General features: G+C 37.3%; 1 protein-coding gene across 1 annotated transcript in view; it reads right to left on the reverse strand.

Moving 5' to 3' along the window:
- LOC115038215 (disks large-associated protein 2-like) overlaps positions 1-24923 on the reverse strand; it is a 77983-nt gene that overhangs the window by 10535 nt on the left and 42525 nt on the right. The window contains exons 3-5 of the mRNA XM_029497087.1: positions 19391-19608; positions 17041-17197; positions 15506-15725 (exon numbers count right to left, since the gene is read on the reverse strand). Coding sequence (XP_029352947.1) covers positions 15506-15725; positions 17041-17197; positions 19391-19608 — 595 coding nt within the window. The remainder of the gene's footprint in view (positions 1-15505; positions 15726-17040; positions 17198-19390; positions 19609-24923) is intronic.

The raw sequence follows: 24923 nt of genomic DNA on the forward strand, positions 1-24923 counted from the left end.
GGGTTAACCTTGCAGTAGTGAAGTAATGACTTGCTTATGCACAAAAAAAAGTTAACAAATCAGCCAACATACACTTTTATGTTTTTGTATTCTCCTTTTTCTCCTAAACTAAAATCCAACCTGATTATTTTTATTGATACATTGATACATCTACTAGTAATCTGCTCTAATCAAATAATTAATCAATAGCTGTTACTGATAGTCAATTAATGGTAATATATTGTTATTTATCAAGAGAAAAAATATATAAGGCGCAAAATTTCCGCCGTTGGCGCGTTCACTCTACGTCTTTACGTCACGAATATGACGTCACACGCTAATTGGTAGCGGTAACTTGCTAGTGGCCAACTGCTTCCAAAAATGGGGGGAAAAAAACAAACAAACAAGGGTTTTACCTTAATAACGAGCCTGTATGTGAACATAAAAGTGTTGGTGGAGAGGTGTTACAGGTATGTGCGAACACTCTCTCTCTATATATGAATTATATCGTCACATGTTTTATCGAAAAGCCGACAGAGAGCCGGAAAGTATGTTAGCGTAAAAAAAAAATAAAGCGCTGGCGTCGTAAGGTCAACGACGAGTTGACTGAACAGGTCATTCACATGAACAGATTTATTGGAGTGGGCAGAGTTATATTGCTCATCTGGTTGGCAGATTTTAAGGAAACATGCATACACATATATATATTTTTTTAAAGGTGAAGCTAGCAGTTAACTGTCCATATTTTATTTATGCTTTCCGCTTCCTTTGCTCGCTGATCGCAGATTCGTCATGTTCAAGAATACCTCAGCTTCGTGTTGAATAAACTTCAGGTTCAATATCATTTTAGACACAGCAAGATTTGCTGTCAAAAACAAAACAGACTAAACCCTGCAATAGGACTCGTACTGCTGAGTTGTATTTATAATAGTTGAAGGAACAGGTCCTATTATTTCATTTATTTATTTAACACCTGTTCATAAGTTCATATGTTCTGTTATTTTGTGTAAGATAATTAAACGTGTAGCTAATTTTCTTCGTCACTAGTAGCATATAGAGAATGCCTTTTTGCTATTCTGAGGCTTGTTTGGCAGTATCTTAGCTTTTTGACAGCAAGTTCAATTTCAGTGTCTGTAGACAGATATTGACATCGGCATGCATTCTACTTGAAGCAGAGATGTTTAATTTATAAAGGTCTTCAGAGATTTGCCAACTTAATGGACACACAGGTCAGACCGCTGCAGTTAAAACGACAAATCTGCAAACACATAATGTGGCGAATAAAAACAAATATCACCACATAACAGGAACACCAGTTCAGAGCCTGCATTGAGTATGTTTGGTTTGAAATAAATCCCACCTATTTACCAGTTGGACATCTGTAGTCATGTAACTTTTCTGTAATTTTTTATTTATTTTTATTTCTTTAATAATTTTTTTGTGCGTTTGATTGTGTGCAAATCTAGCCGACCCTCTTTGCAACTTGTGGATGCATGACTGCAACTGAAATGTTGTTTGCAAAGATACGAGCTTATGGAGGAAAGCAGAGGCGATGGAGACGTCAGTACCTGGAGGTGGCTGAGCGCGATCCACGCTGCAGGAAGTAGGGAGACGAAACTGAATCCCTGCAAGGAGCAAGCAACACCAGTTAGAAAAAGGTATGAAGTTATGAAAACATTAAGCTCATTCCTAATATTCAGAGGATATTTTCTCTTTGCCTTTAAATTTTTTAGGTAAGTCAGTCAATCACTGGCAGGGAGAGAGAGAAACACAGATATGCTCAATTTAAAATTCAGAAATGGGTCATACTTTTTTTTTTTTTTCAGTGTGCAGAGCTGAATTTATTTGCAGAGAGTAGTACATTTGGCTTATGATGATTTCATGACATATAAGCGAGTGACATGTGCAATCCAACTGTAGCAAACTCAAACACTACCTTTTGAGTAGCTCAAATCCTTGTGTATGACAAGATTGCATTTATGATGACTGTGCAAAAGTACATATCTTGTTGAAAACTGTTGTAGAGCAACTAACATCATTGCAATGAGTTTTTATCCTAGTGTTTAATCCCTGTACTGTTTGCTTCTCCAATTATCTCTGTGTAAACCTAAGCACTTTTATTAATATGATTCTAAAATTCTCAAAGATGCTGTTGTCTGCTACATATTCCTGTGTAAAGGTTGTCAGACAACAGAAGAAATATGAAGTAGTGGCGATCATAATGCTGTCCTTTAAGACTACATGATGACTTTAATGCTGCTGTTTTGCACTGCTTAAATTCTGATTTTATTACTCTCATGGAACGTGTTTGCCAATTCATTTTACAGCAACGGCCAATTGAAAACGTGCACCTCAGTCAAGTGGCATTTAGCTAACCAGTGGTGGAACTGGTTGGCAGATTTTAAGGAAAAATCTCAAGAGGTAGACAGTTTTGATTATAGGGCTGGCCCAACAGCCCAGCAAAAAAAAAAAAAAAAAGATGTAAATGATTTCTGGGTATCACCCATGATCTAGCATCTACTGTGTTTCTGTCTCAAAACGCAGACATTCTAATGGCAGTGACGCAACTTGCAACTTGATGGGCAACTTTCACACACAACAATATCAGAAGAGTTCCCTCAAACTTGTTTACAGGTCTGATTAGAAAGTTCTTATTGCGAGGGACATGCTGATTTGTATGTAAACATTGTACTTGTTCTACTTTGTTTCCCTTGCAGCTGGCAATAGTGTTCAAAACTCACTTACAATAAAAAAAGCAGCATCAGCCTTTGCCAAGGTTGTTAGGAAATTTGCCCATCTGCATTGCCTTATTTAAACATGTAATATGAGGTAAAGATCAGTCCATTCTTATAAGGCTTGGCTTAATAACTAATACACTTAAACATACAGCTGGAGATAACATGCATTATCTGTATTGGAAAACAGATGGCTATACCTTGTCATGTTATACATTCATATAAGAGACACAGCAGAAGTCATTAAAACATAAATATGAAAATCAAGTCATGATTAAGGATTTAGTAGAATCAACTTACAGTATTCTAAAGTATTCTAATTGCCATTTATTCATTTCATATGAATGATTAACTTGTGATAATATTTTTTTCACTGGATATTATCCCCCAAAAAATACTCAAAACTAAAAAAAACAACAGCAGCATAAAAAAAAAACAAAACACATTCATTAGCCTGACAATATGTCTCTGTCTCAATATGACACAGAGCATTGAAAGTTTTGGAGAATAGGGACAATGAACATGTCACATATGGATAAAGACTTAAGAAGAGACAAAGACAAGTCATTATCAATAATCAGCTACTGAATTAGCCACGCTACAGTGTGGGAAAATGCCACAAACATGACCTTGAATTGGGAAGTATAAGTCTGTCAAATGTCATGCCTGTTGCGTTAACAGAAATTTGGTTAAAATTGTCAAAAAAACAAGGAAATCATCCATTTTCTACCACTTTTCTGTTTCCGGGTTGCGGGGCTGCTGGAGCCAATCCCAGCCAATTCTCCAGGCGAGGGGCGGGGTACACCCTGGACAGGTTGCCAGTCCATCACACAAAGACAAACAGAGACGAACAACCACTCACACTCGCATTCACACCTACGGTTGATTTAGAGTCACCAGTTAACCTAGACACGCATGTCTTTGGACGGTGGGAGGATATCCACGCAGACACTGGGAGAACATGCAAACTTTCGCACAGGCTGGGAATTGAACCCACGACCTCCTTATTGTGGGACAGTACTAACCACTACATCACCGTGCTGCACAAGGAAATCAAATCAGACAAAATCTCCTCAGAGAACCAGAGTTTGTTGATACAGTTTTTTTTTTTTGTTTTTTTTTGGAGTGCCTATTGTGATGCAACAATAGAGTATATTGAAAAGCATTGTATGTTGTATTGCAGCACATGAAGTTTTTGAAGTTTCTCTTTTAAACTTCCCATTTTCCCATTTTATACTTTTTATCTCAATAATCGGTTAACTTTCTTTAAATCACTTAACATTTGCTTGCATGAGTTTAAGTCATACTTAACATGAAGTACACATACACATGTGGCTAAGATAAATTATACTCAGGTAATTTTTGAAATATTAACTTACCCCTTATTGTTTCAGACTTTAATGCCATTACATTTTGAAATCCCCAATTGTTGAACTAACTAATGTAATATATGATACGGTCCTTCCATGACTTCATGTAGAGTGTGACCTAATATTATTGGCTCATAAAATTTGATGCAGAGAAAAACAGACTTTCACATTTGTGCTTTTTCAGCAAGGCCTCTCAAACCTTCAGCTCCTTTGTGGTTGTGGCATAAATTTCACAGAAATCGTTGCAAAAGTTCTGACAGCGTCTCCTCTCCATCCGATTCTTCCATTTGTGCCAAAGGCCGTTCTTGCCATAGTTGTGGACTCAGACTGGCAAAGAGGCTGGTGAGATGCTGTTCTTGCTCATTTATGGTGAATTGTGACATAATGGCGTGCAATGGATGACAAGCAGTTTACATGAGCATGGGGGCTGACGATGTAACAAAGTGAACGCAAATTCTCTCAGGTCTTCATACTATAGAGTTTTTGTTTGACTTGAAATTGTATTGATGATGGCAATGTGTAGTTAAAGAAGTACTTTGGTCTCCGTAAGTAAATATTTTGCAACTCCATTGTAGTTTTAATCCTAAAAATCACAGCATTACATTTTATCTAGTGACAGTATGCACACTGTTTCCCTCCGAAACTACATGGTGTTCTGGCTGCCAGAGTAATGAGCAGTGAGTGCATATTGAATATGGACTAACAAGTTGAAAGCAGTTTTTCTTTTTTACATAACTACATACATTGTATGGAGCGTCTGGCCTACTCTATAGTTTTTCATGAAGCCAGTGTTAATCAATTATTGATTGGCACATCAAAACATACTTATTATGAAAATATTTATATACTGTATGATCACTATATGCATTGACCATTAAGTGCAAAGAAAATCTTATTCCTGCACCACATTTTTTGTTCAAAGAAATAAAATTTACAAATCTATATTTTCCTGAATATGGCATATTTCCAACTAAATAGCATCTTCACCACCTTCAGTGTACTTATTTGCCACAGGCAAAATAAATGACTATCTTTAGTAGGAACCACTATGTACTTTCCAAACATTAAGAGCTTTGAGTACGTAGCAATTCTTTTTTCCTGTCAGTGTTACTGCACTTGACGCTGTGGAGAAATTCTCTTAAATTTAAGGTTGAAATTGATTATGTCAGTGGTAGTTTGCATGAGTGGATAGATTGATAAATGGATTAATGAAGGTGATAATGGATGATTTGACATAGGACAACTAGCAGGTCTTAAAGATGTTTATAGGTCAAGAAACCCAGCTGATTCTGCTGGATATAAAATTTTAGAACCTAGGTTTGCATAGCCCTTTCTTTCAAGAGCCGTACAATACAGAAGCGTGTTCTTCCTAGCCACATACATATATACATACAGTGGTGATGCCCCCATGGATGCAAGGTGGGTTTACCTTTTATGTATGATATATCGCAACAAACCAATACAAATCAATGGTGTTAAAAAGTTTAAAAAAACCCTCACTCCTTACCCTAAAAATCCTCACTGCCTTACCTACCTCAATGATGAGATAGTCGTCAGAATCCTAAATAAATCCATAAAAAATTTACTTGCTCTTGGCCTTCACAGATAAAAATATAAAAGTTAAACTAAAAACAGAGTCCTGCCAACAGGTAAAATTAACCCACAGCCTTCTTTTTGTGCGCACCAGCGCTAACCACTATGCTGCCATGCTTTTATAAACATTTCTATATTAAATATATAAAATTTTATATCAATAGTATATTAAAGAATTGGATGTTCTAGATGAACCATGTAAACCACTATTAAGCACTGTATATGCCCAGTATAACTGATTACAAGCAAAATATTGTATGTAGAATTTTGATGTGATCACTTTGAATACTTAATCCATCGCTACACACACATTTAAATCAAAAGTATTGGTTGTATATATTTTCCCCTTAAAGCTAAAGTTAAAAGAATAAGCTGAATATGAAATGCTATCAAAATCTATAGTTCCAAAAGCAACTGACTTGACTACAGATCAGAAAAGATCTTTTCATAACATGTTTGTCCACAATTTGTGTATAGAAACCTGATTCACAATAACAACTAAAGCAGCATTGATTTGTGGTGGTTTGAAGAACAAAGCTGTTATGTTGGTCATAACCTGCCTTGCTGCATACCAGGATACTTAAAATAAAGACACACTTCAGTCTGCAGATTGTATTCCCCTCTCTTCGCTTAAAGAAAATGTATACAATGGTTAAAGCAAGAGCGTGAGTCAGTATTAATACCAATGATTTTGAACAGAACTGTAATATTAAAAAATAACAAATAAAAGCAAACCAAATAAATCTTATGGATTTTCTAAAAGGTTTTATGCACGTCCCAATAAAGTTATATTCCAATTGTGCTGAAGAAATTTGAAATGGAGGAGTTACTCTTGTGTCTCACTCTGTTCAAATACAGTACATATTGTACAAAAATGTCTCTGTGTTAACACAGACACATGCGGGACAGTAACCAGCAGTTGTGTTATTTATTTAATAATTTTTTGTCGTAGATAATTTGCACTAAACATATTCTTTAAAAATCCACTGGATTCAACGTGGAAACAGATGAAAACATGTAAATGTAAATATGACGGCATCTTCAACTTATGATTTATCTTATTTTTTAACAAGTGAAAAATGTTAATGGGTCAGACAAAATGTGTGAAAAACTGTAATAACAACACATAAAAAAATATATAATAAAGCGGTTCCCTACCAGACCTACCGTACTCTCTACGCCCCCCAGCTAAGCTACGGGCGCCTAAAATGGGGGAAGAAAAGGAAAAAAACAAAAAAAAACAAAAAAAAAAAAACAAACAAAAAACAACAACAACAAAAAACAAACAAAAATGTGATAGCTTAGTAAAAAAGCAAGGCATATTGAGAGGGTTAAAGTGAAAGACACTGTGCCAGACCCATGCTGTGCATTTGAACTGTGTTGTGTGAGTGTGTAAACTATTCACTATAGAAGCAAAAAATACTATACTAATACTATATATGCTACAAGTCAGTTTCACCTTTGCATACCATTGTAAAGCTATGACCCCCATTTTTTCCATTTAAATTATCATAAACATAAACATCATGAACATTTTAATCCATTGTTTTATATCAATTTATGAAAAATACATAAGGCCAATAAAAGTTTAAAAAGAAAATTCACAAGAAACACCACAGTAAGCAAAAAAAGAAAGAAAGAAAAACAAATTTTCACATTGGTTTCATTCATTTAACAAAATGAGCTTAAACTAACAAATGCAGGCTTAACTCTGGTTTCCAAAAGGATGCTTTATAACTTTATAACAGACAAAATCTGATTCACCAAACAATGCAGTCTGAGATCCCTGAAAATTGCAACATCATTAATGCAAAAGAGAGTGGCATATTAACTCTGAGAAACTCAATGCAGGAAAATAATGCATGGGTAGAAAAGGATTTATATTCAAGCTGTGTTACAGGTTCAGGCAATGTCAGATTCCATCCAAAAACCTTTGTCCTCAACTGGACATCACAGAGTTGGCACAGTTGTTGCATCAGATCTCTGGGATGACAACAAAATGTAAACAAAAACTCATGGGCTAATTGACTACATATTGTAACATGTTAGATAGACAATTCAGAATTTATTAGAAATAATTCTTTCTTTCATTACACAAAATATGGTTACATGGTTAAAAAATAATTAATACCCTTTTGTTTATTTCTTCTCTATTTTTCTATTATGTATAGCTTTTATGAATATATTTTTTAAAATAATATTTAGATCAGTATGTGTGTTTTTGCTACATTTTTAATGGAAGGGTAACTTCTTTGGGCTAAATGATGACATGGCAATGAAACACTGGATTAAACCTATTTTTAGCATGGGTGAGTTCCCTGGCATCAATCAGTCACTAATTTGCAGTTCAATGTAGTCCAGTATGGAGAAATTTAGAAGAATGTTAAGCTTTTGTACAGCATTTCCAATTAAACTGTCACAGCCTTGGCTTTCCAATTTTGCTTTAGTCAGTAAATCAATTTTCTATGTGTGATGCACTAATGATTCATTTTATGCACAACGTCACACAGCACACAGATGCTACTACATAGCAGGAATCTCAGGAATCTTACCAACAAAATCTTGGACTTTAGTATACCATTAAGCTCAAAGGGAAGAAATGTAAATGAAACAACAGTTCTGCAGGAAACACTAAATCAACCTGTTGTGTTGCCTGTGGCTCATGCACAAACTAAGTAAAATGTAAAAAAATTTAAGATAGTGCCACCGACATTTTCTGAAAACATCATTTCATTCCTGATATTGATGACTTGTGTGAAGGCTTAACGTAAACACCTATAATCTATCTCTGCAAATATTTAGATGCCATAAAAGTACAACAGATAACAAAGGACTTGCATAGAATGAATGAATGTAGATTGGAGACATCATGATTGGCCAGTCCTCAGCACCTTTAAATTACTTTGCATTCCCCAAACAATGGGAAAATATAAATATAAGTAAGGAATGCCATCGCAATTCCCTCTTAAATCATTCAAAAACCAAAAATATGAATACAAGCCTTTAAAATTTTTTATATATATGGCATATATATTTTATATATTAAAATGATTATAGGCTAAATGTTGTCACAGTCGTATGCCTTTCACTGAAATCATTTATGATTTATAATAACCTAGCCTTTGGCTGGTCTGTGATGTTAACTCAACAATCTTTTGATTGAGCTTATTACAATAATACCCAAGTTTTGTTTTGGTTTTTTTTTTTTATTTTATTTATTTTTTTATGCTTATTTTCTATTGCAAATCATGGACCATGACAGCAATATGTTTGAGCTTTTTCCTTAACTTTTACTCAACTTTCTTTGTACCAATACGTTTATGGAATTGTGGAGCTGCTGCTGTCAAAAATGAACAGCGTAACATGCCATAATATAGTGTTGTTTTGTAACACGCATATTAGAATATGAAGGCAAATGAATTGGTTTTCTAGGAATTTCAACTCAGGTTTAATGAGCTACTGTGACAGGCGTGTGGGGTGGAGCTACTAGAATAAATGAAAAGGAAATATCTGCCTTTTTTTCTTTTCTTTTGTGGCTTTAGTTTTGCACTTACCTATTGTACAACCTTTTCATAAATATCCTTTAAAATGACACATTATCTGAGAATATTGTCTTTTGGTCGTGCAAAGGGGGAAGCAGATCCACTCTCTTTTCGAAAGGAAAGACGTAGCCTCTCCTTTATTAAAAGTTCTTTTTCAAGGAACACATTTCAGTCAGACGTCTTTTACGTACAGGCTTCTCAAGGTCCTGTGCTGCAGTGATCATCCAGAGATAAGTGGTGTCAAACTTGGAGATGTTTGTTGTTGGCCACAGTTCCATAGGCCGCATTATAAACTTTGGTACGCCATGTTGATACGATGGGGAAAATGGAGTGGATGAGTGGTTTAGGGTATCGCCAATGGCTAATGAGAAACTATTTTATGAGTAACGTACAAAATGAGAAATTGGCCAACTATAGCAGATGATTGAGGGCTCCCACCCATTAAGGTTTGAAAGGGAGCCCAGCTAAGCCATCACTAGTGAGGCGGTGTTAGTACATTCAGTGGTACTGTACTGCACCTCTGGGGACACGTCGGAGAGGTAGAGGCCCTCAGCGGCTCTGATTGTCTACTTATGGGGACCAATGTTTCTCAGTTATCTTTCGGCAGTGATGAAGCATCCCAGCATGAAGAATCCCACCATTTTAAGAGTAATGTGGCATTTTAAAAAAAGTGATTGTTGTTGAATTTAGTTTAAATCTCGAAGTAAAATTAACCAGAACTGTCAATTCAAAGCAGTATTTGTCAGTAATTTGTTTGAAATAAACATGAATGGATAGGTAAGACTAACGAACACTTTAAAAACCTTCAGTCACCACTGCACAAAAAAGAAGAGACGAAACACTGGTATAAACTACCAACTTCCTTATGAGGTGTACAAACAGCTGAATGATGAACATGATGAAATAAATGGAGGCAGACCACAGAGACTGGAAAAAAAAGGGCTGTGTTTGGTTTAGAACCACAACTACTGCTTGAACCCCCCCAGTGCTGTCAACACAGTATGTTTCTAACTGCAAACAGTACAAGTATTGAATATAAGTTTCTCTATATACAAAATGGTACATTTATATACATATACAGAATTTTGAACATGAATGCAGTTTGTGCGGGAATGAATTTGAAGCCAGTACATTCATACTTCATGATCAGTGTGAACCCCCCTTGCTGTTTTCTTCTCTACATGCTGTTAGACTTTTAAGTCATTCACAAATGATTAATCGTAAACAATATCAGGGACTAAGTCCATCAAGCCGTCAGACAGTCTCATCCATACAATATTCCAGTAGATTAGGCTTTCATAAATATCTGTTTTTATGAATTATGAATGTTCAAAACACTGTTTTTGTCTGTTGTTTTTAACTATTAGAATTATCTCTTTATGCTCGGTTGGTCACATGTTTGCCTTAAGAAAAAACTTTTTCAGAATGCCTATTTCACTGGAACTAGCTACAAATTGGATGAAGGCCATGGCAGAGGAATGCTTTGATAAGAATAACAAAAAAGTAAATAATATATCAATATATTCATAAATAATGTTTTAATTTTTAATGCATTTATTAAAAAACTAGGGTTATAAAGTTATTCACAGTATTTTTTCAGTATACTCAGGTGCTTAAGAGAATGTTTCTACATGAAGAGAAACTGGAATGAACATGAGCTTGAGCTATTCAAATTCATGTGCAGGAACAGAGCGACGTTTGCCTCACTTATAGCTGATTATTGAAATTTATCATCAAATCAAATTCAGATTTTCAGTCATATTAACTGTAATTGACTTTTCCTCTAAAGGTTGGGTAGTTCAGACGGTGTAGGGAAGATAATGCTGCACTTGTTGGCACTTGAGGATCTGAAGATCAGCCATATTTGCTCTCACATTCTTATGTCACCTCATTCTGATGTAAAACACAGTAATTCTCATTTATTCCATGGTGAAGCAAGACACTTGTTAAAAAGATTGCTTGAACAATACGGTAACCTGTTCAAGAGATAACAGACAGTGTGTCTGCATAGAGTAAAGGGACATCTAACAACAGCACTTCCATTCCTTTCTTGGTAAATTTCAGGTTTTTACCCTGGCTTCCTCGTCTCATTTTATAGTATGTTTAGGATGTGAATGATTAGAATGACATAGACAGATATGACATGGGCCCACTGGTGTACTTTCTGCTCCACAGTTCTAGACTGGCGCTTCTGTGACCACCTGTGTGACCGCCCGAGTCTGGCTGCTTATGGACTTTTTGTTTTTTTATGATCTCCCATGGGAAGTCCTCAATTGGAAATGGGCTAGCAGGGCTGCCTGATCCCTCTGGGGTGCTTTCTGGGGTTCCTTCGATTATTTCAATTCGCGGTGGGTCCATCAAATCCATTATGCTGAAGGGTGATGGCTCCGGTTGGCACATCACTGACTTGTCCTGTGTATTCTGTCGAATGGACCAACTTGAGCCTGCTTGAATTCCTATAGAGACTCTGTCATCTGTTTGTGTGGTGCTGTCACTGCAAGGCTCCCGGCACAAAGTCCACATATTGTAGCACTGAGTAAAATTGAAGAAGTTGCTGTTAAAAGTCTTCAATTCCCCACAGACATCTCTGCGTAGCTCTGCTAGCTCATAGCGCATCGCTGAGATTTCATCCTTCCACTGCATATTAAAGGCAGCAACCATATTTGCAGACTCCTTAAAGGCCTGAATGGCCTGAGGGACTGGTGGCTCAGAGGTGGCTATGGGTGAGGCAGTAGGGACCCTGTATGATGGCGGGGATGCCGGTGGGACAGAGATGGCTGTTACAGTGGAGCTAGTACTGTGCTGGCTCCGAGCAGCAGCAGTCTCTCTCTCCAGCCTTTCGAGCTCCGCATAGGCAGAGGAGCTAGCACCGTCATCATCCTCTATCATGTCGTCATTTAGTAAAGAGGTCCCATCCACAACATCATATCCCTCTGGAAGAAAAATTTGAATATGCAGACACAAGGACATTCAAAGTGAAAGGAACAGCTGGAGTGTAATTTAATTTGGATTCTGAACTAGAAAATTAACACATATCTATGGAAAACTTACAGTATGTGAGTGCCAATAATTCCAAAGACACACAAGAGCACATCCAATACTTCTTCATGTTGCTCAAGTGATTTAGGACTTAAATCAAGGATGATTTGACCCACTGAGTGATGTCATGTCAAGTTTAAATTTAAAATGACAAATGTGAAGAAACCATTATTTCATTTATGTCCAGCTTTTAGTAATAGACACTGTTGGCCAAGCTGAGTACAGGATACAAAACTTTCATGAAATAGGTTCGTGCGATGAGCCTAATTTAATGTTTGTCATAAAACTCACATACTGTAGGGTTTTCACAATGTTTTTACACTGCCTTCTCAGTCATCTCGAGGCTTCTTTCCATCTTTTCACTGCACAGCACAGCAAAGAGTGGAATTAAACATGAAATACAGCAATCATTGTCAAATGATGAATCAATTTCCTGAGAGCCCATTTCTTAAAAACCCTATCAAAATGTTTTTCAGTGACTTGAAATTTGTGCCATTTTGTGCAAAAGAAAAGATGTAAAGGGAGTAGATGAATCACAACCCACTGGGCCAAGAAGCAGATATGAACCCTATTGAACATATCAGGTCCAAGGAAGCTGATTAGACCATATGGATTAAGTAACCCAATGAGGGGAGGGGTCACTCCCCCCTTCAGGGGTGCACCAGGGAGAGGCTGCAATCCCACAGTCAAAGACAGCTGACAGACTCAAAGAGTTTGACTTTGCCACGCGTGGCCTTTTAAAAATAGGTAAAATTTTCATTGAAAGAAAAAATAAGCTTCACACATGTGCAGCAGACATATGCTGCTCTCACAAATGATTGGAGACAATGGCAATGCGATAACATTCAGTGCTAATTTATGGTTGCGATATGAAAACATTCCGGAGAGTTTACAAAATGTGGTCTATGAACACGACACGGTAAACAACTCACAAAAGACAGCATCACATTCATCACTGTAATCACTATTAAGTTGTAAGGTTTTAAGAAAATTCAAAATCTAAATATCTGAGGTTTTGTGAGTTGTTTGGAACCGTGCTTACTACTTAGGATAACATAACGAGATATTTCTACCCACTATGAATATAAACTCTATGTATCTCTTATTTTTACTGAGAAGGCAGTGCAAAAACACACATATACATAGATATATGTATGCGTGTCAACATTAAAATACCTGCAACAATCATCATTGATGCCTCCAGTTGTTCTTTCCCCCTGGTTATCCTTCAAGAGATGGATGGTCAAATGGAGAGGGGTTTGCTGCTCGTCTGTCCTATGGAGCATCATGGGATCCCATTCCCACTCAAGGGCCCACTAGCCTCACATGGGGATTGGTTCATAAGCCGTTTACAATTCAGTTATAAACTACTATTGAAAGCTAACTAAAAACATGATTCCAGGAATCAGTTCTTTTCTTAACCAAGATAGTTTATGGTAAAGTTGGTAAAGTTAAATTTTAGGCCACTATTCCCTCAGAACAGTGCAAAGATTACATCAATGGAGAAATATTATTTACAATATGGCTTGACTGGGAGTTGACAGTAGTTTATATAGCTAATTACCATCCAGGGAATTCTTCTTCTGGGTTACTACAACCTTATCTGACATATTGTAATTGAAGCACCATGCCAATCTTCAAAATACAACTTCACAACATTTTACACAGTCAACTGCTTGTTTTAGCCCATAAAGAGTTGACAGATTAGGAGCAGAGAGCTAAATGAATAGAGTTCAGCAAATAAGACGGTGGGATTGGAGAACACTCCTTTATCCTCAGTACTTCTGTCACACCGAAGAAATTGTAGATGGAAACCCAATTGAAGATGAAAGGATTCCAAAAACAAAAGTCCAGATTGAACAAGAAAACAAAGCCCACAAAATGAGTAAAAGTGCAAATGTCTCCAATATTAAATTGACAGAAATGTATACAAAAACAATAAAAATCCAGGTCATAGTATTTAAAAAAACGCACATATTAAAAGAAAATGTTTCAATAGGGTTCATAGCTTTACTCTTGCAATCAAACACCAAATCCACATATTGAGGGAATTACTGAAAAGACACTGCTTGCACAAAGAACCTGAAATGCTCATTTAATGGATATATTGCTTGCACTGTGTTGCACAGATCTTTATAATTATTTCATGCTGCCTTTAAAAAGTAGCATGAGGTTCAAAAAAATTATGAGATTTAGTCATAATGAAAATACACTGATTTCAGAAAATCTTTTTTTTTTTCTGAAATAAAGTGAGTTTCGATTGCACTATCATATACAACTATAACTAACGGTAAAAAATGACAAATAAAATTCGAATCTGGTAGTTGATCGCGAAAAATAAAAACCTTCTGTATCAACATTTGCATAATATTCAATAGTTTCTTTGACTGAAATGTCTGCTCACAAGGTTGAGTTTCATGCAACACAACACAACAATACTATAAATAAGTGAAGGTGGTACTTCTCAATCATAGGAGCATACCATTAGGCGACAGTTCCTTTGTGCAACCAGCATGTGCGTGTATGTGGTCTAGTGTCTAGAGCTTGTTGACTTACCTTAAAATGGTTACAATATTGTTTTGTTCATTTAATTTTTTGAGGTTAATTTCAAGGTCATTTGCAAAGCATAAGCTAATGTGTTGGTGCAACAGAGCAGGGGAAGGACAGGTGGAAGGCTTGTCCAGTGCGTCCTCTCAAAACAAATATCTTAAGGAGCTACTGTTCCCCTACCCCGGGCCCGTTTTAGACTGTCCTAAGTAATTCACACGCTTCACACAACACATATATAACACCACAGTTTATCATGCTGAAGGTAGGCCTGTTCCTCTCGGGCATGCCATGTGATGTGGCTGTGCTGTGGCTGTGCTGTGTTGTGATATTGTGTACTGTGTGTGTTTCTGTGTTGCCATCTGAGTGTTTAAAATGCAGCCCTCCCACCCTTATCCTAGTCTACAGCTTGGCAACACCACAAGTGACCAACCAGAAGCTTGGCTAATGATGCATGAATCGTGCAAAGTAACATACAAGCAAATCCATCTATACAATTGGGAGTATGCAGAGGGAAAAACAAACACACTCACACCATAGCTTCCAAAGAAAATAACTGGAATCATTCAGCCCGGCATCTCTGAAGCTCAAGGGTTCCCCACTGTACATATGTAGGTATGTCAAGTTTGTGCCCATGTATCGGATGTATGAGGATGTGTTTTCTAAGCCCTCTCTCACTTAGGGGGGGATTTTTTTTTACCTGTTGTGGATCTGAGAGTTGAAGTGACAGTGGAGGATGTCATTGAAGGCAAGCAGTCGTCATCTTGGGAATAACCAGCCTGAATTGCACGGAGGTAACTGTGGCTTCGAGTGCGGAACGAACCAGGCAGGTCCAAGGCCTCCATGGCCTGGGATTCTACTTCACTAAAAACGGACTCGCAAACTGACTCAAACTGGCCATTGATCTCAGTCTCACTCACCTGAGAGACAAAAACAGGAATAGCAGTCCTTAATTTTTCCTCTTCCTTTCTCTTTCTCACTTTGATTCTTCCCCTTTGCACAGCAAATATGAAGGAGTGTTAGCATAAGGAAATGCCACTGTCACTTCCGACCTTAATCTGAATAAATGTCAAGATCAAATGAGAAAAAGGGCAGATGACAACAAAAACAATCAGAAAAATATTCATTTTGAGTTATATAAAGCATTCAATTTACCACAAACCCTAAAACGAAGAAGTACTGTGCTGTATACTGTGTTACTCCATGCAAACTAAAGTGCACCTAAGTGTTTGTTGTCAAGATCATGCAACAAAGTCATGTAATTATAAAATAAAAAGCAGTTCTGTTCTCATATCCGCTCCTCTCCTCATCAGATCATGTTCTCTGTGTAGGTGGTACAGTTTTGGTAATGTTTGAATTATATGCACGTAAGCATACTATTGTCAATTGCCTTACCGCTGTATAGCAGAATATTATACACAGTCTTGTTGTTTCCAATTACTTGGGTTGTTTTAGATTATACATTATGTTTTAAGAGTAAAATTTCAGAGTAACTTTAGATTATTGTTATTATTATTATTATGGATCTGGTTGTTTGAAGACCATAGGAGTCAGCTGATTGTACAACCCCTCTATCAAGCCAGATCTTTCCTTCTTTTACTCCTCTCCATATTGAGACTTTGTTGCTGGTTGTGTCACAAATCTTCTTACTGTAGAAGTCACGTCTTGTGCCACCATGGTCCAAAACAGACTTGCACAATTGATGTTGCAAAGGATGTGAAAAAGGACGATACCTGAAACGGTTGTTGTGTGACGTGAGATTAGACATTGAGTCGTATCTGTAGCCCTACCCTCAAGTTCTCAGTACTCTCAACATCTGTCATCATTTGAGAAAAATAAATTCAGTTAACCAAAACAGACTGCTGAATTAGGCGTTGTTAGCTAGCTATTTAGCTGCTAACTACCTAACAACAGGCGAATGAGGAATCATTTATAAGGGTCCTATATCAGCCAGCAAATGAGGATACAGATTCTCTAGTCACAAACAGGTATGTTAGCTTATCAGTCATGTAAATTTTCATTAAAATCAACTAGAGAAAAAATACTGTGCCTGGAGCTGAGTCAGAGCTATTGGTAACAATTCCCTGTCTTAAACAGCAGAACGTTATCTCTTTTGATGGCAGTTGAGACAGTAAAGGCTATGTCTACTCAACGGTCAGCTGTGAAACTACTATATACAAAGCAATATGACATGGGCTGTCTCTGTGCGATACATACTGTATGTTTGAAACTCACCTGGCTGACGCAGCTAGCCTGACTGAGGGTGCTGACGGCGCGCATGTAGCTCTGGTTGCGAGATCGAAAAGGCGGGGGATGAAAGGTGGTGGCAGGGTCCAGCGTGACACTAGGGTGGGGCCGCATATCTCTTGTGGTTTGCAAGTGATAGCCCTGGCTGAACAAGGATAGACAGGATTGAAGAATTGAAAAGCCACACATGGAACAAGACAGAATATTACAGTATTTAATTAATCTGTCATCTCCTGGCAAACAGTATGCCTTCTTTTGGTATGATTTATAATTGCATATTTCTCTCCAAAGTGAATCGCAGCACTGAATGACTCATCTCCGTATGACACTGTCTGAATTACTGAGATCAACACTACAATATTTTTAATGACTAAACTTGTTACCTTCTAGTCTAGCTGTCCCTATGAAAAGCACTAACTCTCATTTCAAACTACAGAGAGGATTTGTTTGGTTTGTCTGTTGTTCTTACAAGAGAAACAACGAGAGCTCTGCATGGAGAAGAGATTATTATATTCTTCACTAGAGGCTAAAAACAAGAGGACTGATTTGTTTGTGTACAAAAGCTCAAGTGATCAGAACCCCACTGAGATGATGATCGCAAAAATAGCAGTGAGCACTGAATGGCGGTAGTGGTGACGGATGCATGACGCTTCCCTGGTTCACAGATTTTGGCTAGATCTGAAAGCCACACTGCTTGAAAACAAACACTGAATGGGAACAGATATTTGTCACCACTGCAAGATAATTTGGAAAATATTACGCAAAGATGAAGTACTCCAAGAAGTCAAAGCTGTTTTTGAGAAACTGTTAACAATTTATTGGTCTACACCATGGCAGCCACTGACTGTACTGAGATGCTGTGTTTGAGGCTTCTGAATAATTAATATCTATTCAGTCTACACTCTATGTGAGTTTTACAACACATTATTTCTATATTTACACTGATTATTATCATCATTGATAAACAATTATTGCGTAAATATCACTAACGCCTCTCACTATAAACAGTTGAGAAAGAGAAACAGCTAAAGAAATGACTGTTTAGTTGAATCAACAACACCTCTGAGAAAATGAAAACAAAAATTGAACATCAGAACCTCCATGTAAAAAGGATCTACTACAACTACTTGAAACTGCAGTAGTTATTTTCTGTTTAACTGTGTTCATACATTTCTGAGTTAAAGCAATATAATTAACAATTAATGGTCAAACACATTGAACCTTTCACCTGCCAATATTGCCTTTGTCCATTAAATCCCTTTAATCTAGCTCTCATGAGTCTGACATTCTATAAATGTGATAGATTTGGAACACATTTAAATATTGAACTAGCAGACAAAAAACAGCCACAATCCGACCTCATTTGGTACTGAAACACTCGGCAGAGCACTTCTTTAACGGCTATCATGAAACTGTCAGGGATTGAATACTTAGCCATCAGCTTTCAACAGCAAGTTAATAATGTTGTATAACAAGCCATAATGTAAGCATACTGCAGCTCTACACAACAACTTAATACAGTTGTCCAGGCATGCATGAAATGATGTAAAACAAAAAAGTGGTCATCTCATTTTGTTGCCAAGCAACTTCTCTTGCAATCGCTAAAAAATGTTAAAACTCTTCAAATCTCTCAGGGACAGCCGCCGAACAAAAATCAGCATCAGCACTTAACACTTTTACAGAATCATTTAGACAAAAGAATGAGTCAGTGTTAAAATGTTCATATTTATAGAAACAAAAAGGTTGAGACTATGAATTAAAACATCTATTGACTGCATGTTTTAAACCAATTTGAATGTTTTCCCTTGAGAGCCTTACTTAAATTACTGAATTCTTCAATTGTATCATGGTGTCAGCAGTTTATGTGCTGGTCATTTGTGCATGAAAGTCGTCTTTATTCCTGTCAAACTCGAATTACCATCATTTCACAAAAGTTATTACTTGTTCCTTAAAATGGTACAGTGATAGAGTAGATTGAATGCTGTGATCTTACTGCAGTCCTGACACATACTGTCACTGCGCACTTAAATTAAGGGTGCTGATCTAGGGCTCATAAAATATTAATTTTTCTTTGGCAACTTAGAAGTTTTATTATTGGTATTGAAACCCAGCATCTGAGCCAAACACACACAATACAGTGCTTTGCAACACAGTGACGTTTAACCTGAACCATTTGATATGACCTCAGAGTGGAATCCACACATCATTTATTAATACATTTGTCAGTTGCTATAATAATGCATTTTTAAAAATGCCAGTTTCTGATAAGTCAAACTTCTAAATTGAAATCAACATGTAGCTTTAGTATGGATATACTAAGGCAGGCAGCCAGGCTTACCTTTGGGAGTCAAAATGGGGTCTCTGCATAGCTGATTTGAGGACAAGAGCATCAGGCCGAATTGCTTTCTGTGGGGAAGTCTTGGGGCTAGTGTCAGAGTCACCACTTTCATCATCCACCTCTCCCATAGCTTTGACATAGCTACTGCTGCGCATCCGCCGACACGGGATCTCTTCGTCCTTGTCGCCTGGGTATCCACTCCACTCATCTTGGGGCACCTGTGGGAGATAACACATCTCTAATAAATACAAAATGCACATAAAAACCATAAAGTTATATTACGCTAAAATGTTACTTGTTTACTTGAGCAAGTATCTGTGGTGACTTGTTAAATAACGGAGTAAAGATGTAGCTTAAGGTTGTCCGGTCCAAAACATAATATCAGGCTTGTACAGTGAGCTACACCAGAGATATTATTTGCATGTACAATAGACCCAATTAGCCAAATGAGTGTGAGAACTATATCAGACAAGCAGTTGGAAAAGCTCTGGGTGGCTTTTCCCAAACAGAAAATTAAGCTGATTCATATCCTTAGATTCAGGCTCTACCTCTATTTCATTCATCTTTTAGCCTGTGTTCTCAAATTAAACACAAGATCAGTGCTTAACCTCAGTCTTCCCATGAGAATCAGATGCAGTGGGTTTGTCTGAGCTGGCTTCCTGTCTGTAGCCATGAACAGGCATTTGATCATTTTGAAAAATTCTTGAAATTGATTAATGTAGCTGTGGAGGCAAATTAAACTGCAAGATGAAACATTTATATTTCTTCTCATAGTGACGTAGCAGCTTTCAGTGATGGTAAGGTATTGCCATGTTGAAACTTTGAACTTTTTATGCATGTTGATTAACTCAGTTAAACTGCTTTATGTCAAATTTGAGTTTGATTTGATTTAAAACTCTTTTGAAAATGATATAGTTCTCCCATTTATTAACAGACCGGCAGCATAGTGGCATTGTGGTAAGTGCTGTTTCCCCACAATAAGAAGGTTGCGGGTTTGGTTCCCAGGCCTGGGGCCTTTCTGTGTGGAGTTTACATGTTCTCCACGTGTCTGCGTGGTTTTCCTCCCACTGTCCAAAGACATCATGTTTGGATTATTTGGTAACTCTAAATTGTTCATAGGTCTGAATGTGAGCGTAAGTGGTTGTTGGCCTCTGTCTGTTTCTGTGCGTTGGCCCTGCGATGGACTTGCGACCTATCCAGGGTGACCCCGCCCTCACCCAATGTGAGCTGGGATTGGCTCCTGCGACCAGTAAACGGATAAGAAGTAGAAGATGAAATAATTTATTAACAGACTAAAATTCCTTGTGTCTACCCAAAATACTGAAACACAGAGATGTGGGAAAGATTCTCAATTATTCTGTCTTCTATTATTCCTGTCATTGCTGTACCCAGAGGACCAGAAAGAAGCTGTTTCACTGTAGTCCAAGGTTCAGAAAAGCGTCACTGTCTCTCTCCGTGGTGCTAAAACAGTTGAATGCAGTTTCTTTTTATGCCGTGCTTGCAATGATTGTTTCGACAATCTAGTAGGTAGATAGTATAAACTAGGTACTAATCTACCCAGTGTTGTAAATTTAGCATTTTATTGAGTTAAGATTCTTAATTTTTGCTTCGTAAAATGTATGCAGTTTGCCATATCCTAAATACAACCTTCACAATGGAAAAATGTTCAGTATCCAAAGCATACATATAGCTGTCATTGTGTTGAAGTCTGCCAGTGGCAGGGTCTCAGTAGGAAACACTTACATTTTCTGAACAACTGTTAATCTTTTTGTTGCTGACTGTTGCCTCTTGTGGCCTAAAGTGTGGAAATTATATTTGATAAGCAGTTAGATAAATTCCAGCTGGCTGGTTACAAGTGTAAAATAATTGAGGGGAAACTGTGTCCATAAAGGCATTTTTTTTTTATTAAAGTAAAATTGAACATTCCTTCATTCTTTCATCATCTAATGCTTATCTGTTTCTGGGTCTTGGTGGGTGCTGGAGCCAATCCCAGCTCACACTGTGTGAGGGCGGAAGTGATAGTTTATATCCAGGTTTCTAACATACATCTTGTTTTATCATGGTAGTTGAGACTGAAATTGCAGTGTGCAGTTTTCATGTGACAGTGATTCAAGCTATTCAACATTCTTTAAGCTCCTCCTTTTGCTTTCCCATACACAATTTGCCAATTATGTTGGGTTTTTTTTTTTTTTTTGTTTTGTTTTTTTTGCAGAATCCTTTAATGCACCAAGGGCAGTGAGCTTTATATTTTCAACGGCAGTTCATCTAGAAGTGTGTGAGGTACTATAAGTTCAAGCTCTTTCCCATTTCAACCAGTGGTTGGTAATAACAGGTTGCATTGTCTAAGAAAATTGGTTCTGTACTGTGAATTTAAAAAGAGTGATAAATTGATTATGCTGTGGGCTAAGAGCAGGACATTAGCAAAAAGGCAGTGTAAATATGTTTTTGTAATGCTACGTGTTTGGGATATTTGGAAAGCAAAATCTATTTCCATTAATGTTTTTCAATTTTTCAAAAGCTTTGTTTGTTAAAGGTAAAATTAGAATGTGAATGTGGTGGACCCTCTAGTTGAGCCTATATTTAAATGTTTTCTGGAATTTTTATACGTAGTACATCTTTTATTACGTTATAACCAATAACTACACGTGGCATGTCTGGCATCAGGATGCCAATGTTTCAGAATCAGTGTTTTGGTGGTCATGGTTAATGTAGCATGGGCTAAAATTTATGTAAAAGAACAAGACTCTTTCTTTTTTTGAGAAGGCACTAAAATGCTACTTTACATTTGTAGGATCATTAAACCGATTGAATGAAAAGGGTAAAAGAGTGTTTGAGAATAGCACCCATACTACTAATCAAAACAAGAGCATACTTAATTCACCGATTTTTAGAAAACCATTAAATGAATTTCTCTCATTCTTGGCAGTGATGCAGTTTGCGTATTTTTATGATTGCTCAGGAAAACATGCCAATCATATTCCTAAGGGTGGAGCTTTAACTTTTGTTTCAGAATGCTGTCTGTACTGGCCCAGCATTGCTGCTAATAAAACTTATGAGCAGTTCTTAAATTACCTTTGGCTGAGAGCCAAAAGAGTGCAACATGGGAGTCTGAAACCTAAAATAAATTCTGAGGAAATTGGGATGAAAACTTTAAAAATAATCAGTCCAATCACTATTGTGACATGGTGTAGTATAAATAGCAGTGCTCATAACTGCACACACTGATTACAACAGCATCAGGATTAAGTTATTATAACCCAGTAATTATACATTCTCAGCACAAATGTCTACACATATCCAACTGTTCACATATTGAAAGCAGGTTTTAATTAAGATTTTGATGTGATTGAACATATTGTACATCCGGTTTAACTCCTTGAAAGCAATTACCCTTCAGTATGTATGATTGTCATGTTGAATATGCAGTGTAAATTAAAGCTCACCTGTTCTTACTAAGATTAAACTGTGACTAATATTGGCAAGTCCAGTTATTCATGGGATCAATTCCCCTCTGGGATTTCCTCCTCCTAACGATTGAGATTTATTATGGCAATGTGTCACTCACGGCATGGTCTGGAACCATATTGATCAGGCATGTAGTGAGTACAACACTGTATCAGTGTGGTTCAGCTGTAACAGCTGTCTCAGTGGATTGGGCAGCCTCTTGAAACAACAGCCTCAGGCACAGGGTTGTCCTAAATGCTCTGCCACTTACTCACTTTACCCAATCATATAGCTTAGCTTCTCTGTCACCATGACTGAACTGTTTGTACCGGAGTAGCTGATGCCTCCTTTTTTGCCTAGAGGTAGAATAAGGCTTTCACTACAATCCTGTTCCAGATTTTTGTTCTTGTCGGCCATCTCTCCCCCTCTCTCTTTTCTTTAACACCTATCATCCTTTCTGACTTGACAGCTTGCCTCAGCAGGGCAGACAGGTGAAGGCGGGACAGTATAAGGCATGAAAACGATGGACATTTTTCTCCTCTATGGGAGGTAGCAAATGGGAAAGAGCAGAAAGAATTAGAGCTGCTAATAATAGTACTGGTTGCTTTCCATCATCAATTTTATTTAGATGTTTTCCCCCAAATATTTTGTAGTCAAGATAAAGAGGCTTCTGAAGCATGTACACCATATGCTACTTAAATTCTAAGCCAAACCAAATTAACGTTTGGGCATCATACACATTTCACCATGCAATAGAAGAGCAGGGAAACTAATCATCATTAATTTTACTGATGTTGTGCTCTCAGGATTCAAAAGGAGAAAGAAATACATTCAGCCTTGTCCTACTTGGGAAGGTAACATGAAAATTGACTTGCTTGCTTATGTGTTCCTTCAATGACCCATCAGTAAAACTATCACGCACACTAATCTGCTATGCATACAGTTATTCTCTCACATGTGAGTGGAATAAAATGCAGCAATTGTCTGAAACTTAAATTAATCAGGCTTAAAGACAGCAATAGAATAAAAGAATCATTTTCCACCCAATGCACTTTCATTGATCATCTAGGGCTGTTGTTAAAAAGGCAGCCATCACTCATGGAACCATTGCGCTAGCTCATAAACATTACCGTATTTGTGTGCTTATTTAAAGCTACACCTGAAAGAACATGTTCAGCTGTGCCTCTGAGGGAATTGCTTTAAAAATTACTAATTACTGGTACTACTAAATTAGAGTGTACAGAAATAACCTTGGCATAGAACACTGCAGAATGTGATCTTGACGGATGGATTGCACAGTTTCCTCACAGCAAGAAGGTTCTGGGTTCACACCTTTCTGTGTGGAGATTACGTGTTCTCCCGGTGCCTTCGTGGGTTTACCCTCCAGGTACTCCAGCTTCCTCCCACAGTTCACAAACATGCACATTAGGTTAATTGGTGACTAAAAATTTTCCCATAGGCGTGAGTGTAAAAAGTGAATGGTTGTTGTTTCTGCATCTTATTGTGTTGGCTCTGAGAGGGCGTAACCTCCCTTACAATTAATGATAGATATGGATGGATGTAGGAGATGTTGGGGAAAAAAACACATCTTGGGCCACATGCACCACATGCGCTAAGTGCCTCGAGAGGCATAATTTTTTGTAATGGCCCCTATGCATCATTGGAAGGACACTAACTCAACCTTTACGGTTGTTAAAATATATGCTCTAATGGAAATATCAAGAGTTCCTCCCGAGATAGTTTTTCAAATCCCCCTGAGAGATTTCAGTATTACAGCAAAAGGAAAACACTCCACTGGCTTCGAACAAGCAAAAGGAAGAACATATAATTTATTAAAGCAATTTGATCTATGGAACACTGCATAAAGCTTGTGCAGTTTGCCCTTACGACACATTCAGTATTGCAGCTTTAAAACAGGCTTCATCTTAGGACTATGCCAAACAATTATTTATTTTTCACCTTCTTTATGTAGTTTATTGCTGTTAAAATTAAGTATACGCCTTTACAGGATTGTTGCCCAAGTGACAAAAAAAGATTTTAGCTTAGAAACATGAAATTAAATGGGGAAAATGAGAACAAAAAAAATGGT

The sequence above is a fragment of the Echeneis naucrates genome, chromosome 24 (assembly GCF_900963305.1).
Source record: "Echeneis naucrates chromosome 24, fEcheNa1.1, whole genome shotgun sequence".
Taxonomy (NCBI): domain Eukaryota; kingdom Metazoa; phylum Chordata; class Actinopteri; order Carangiformes; family Echeneidae; genus Echeneis; species Echeneis naucrates.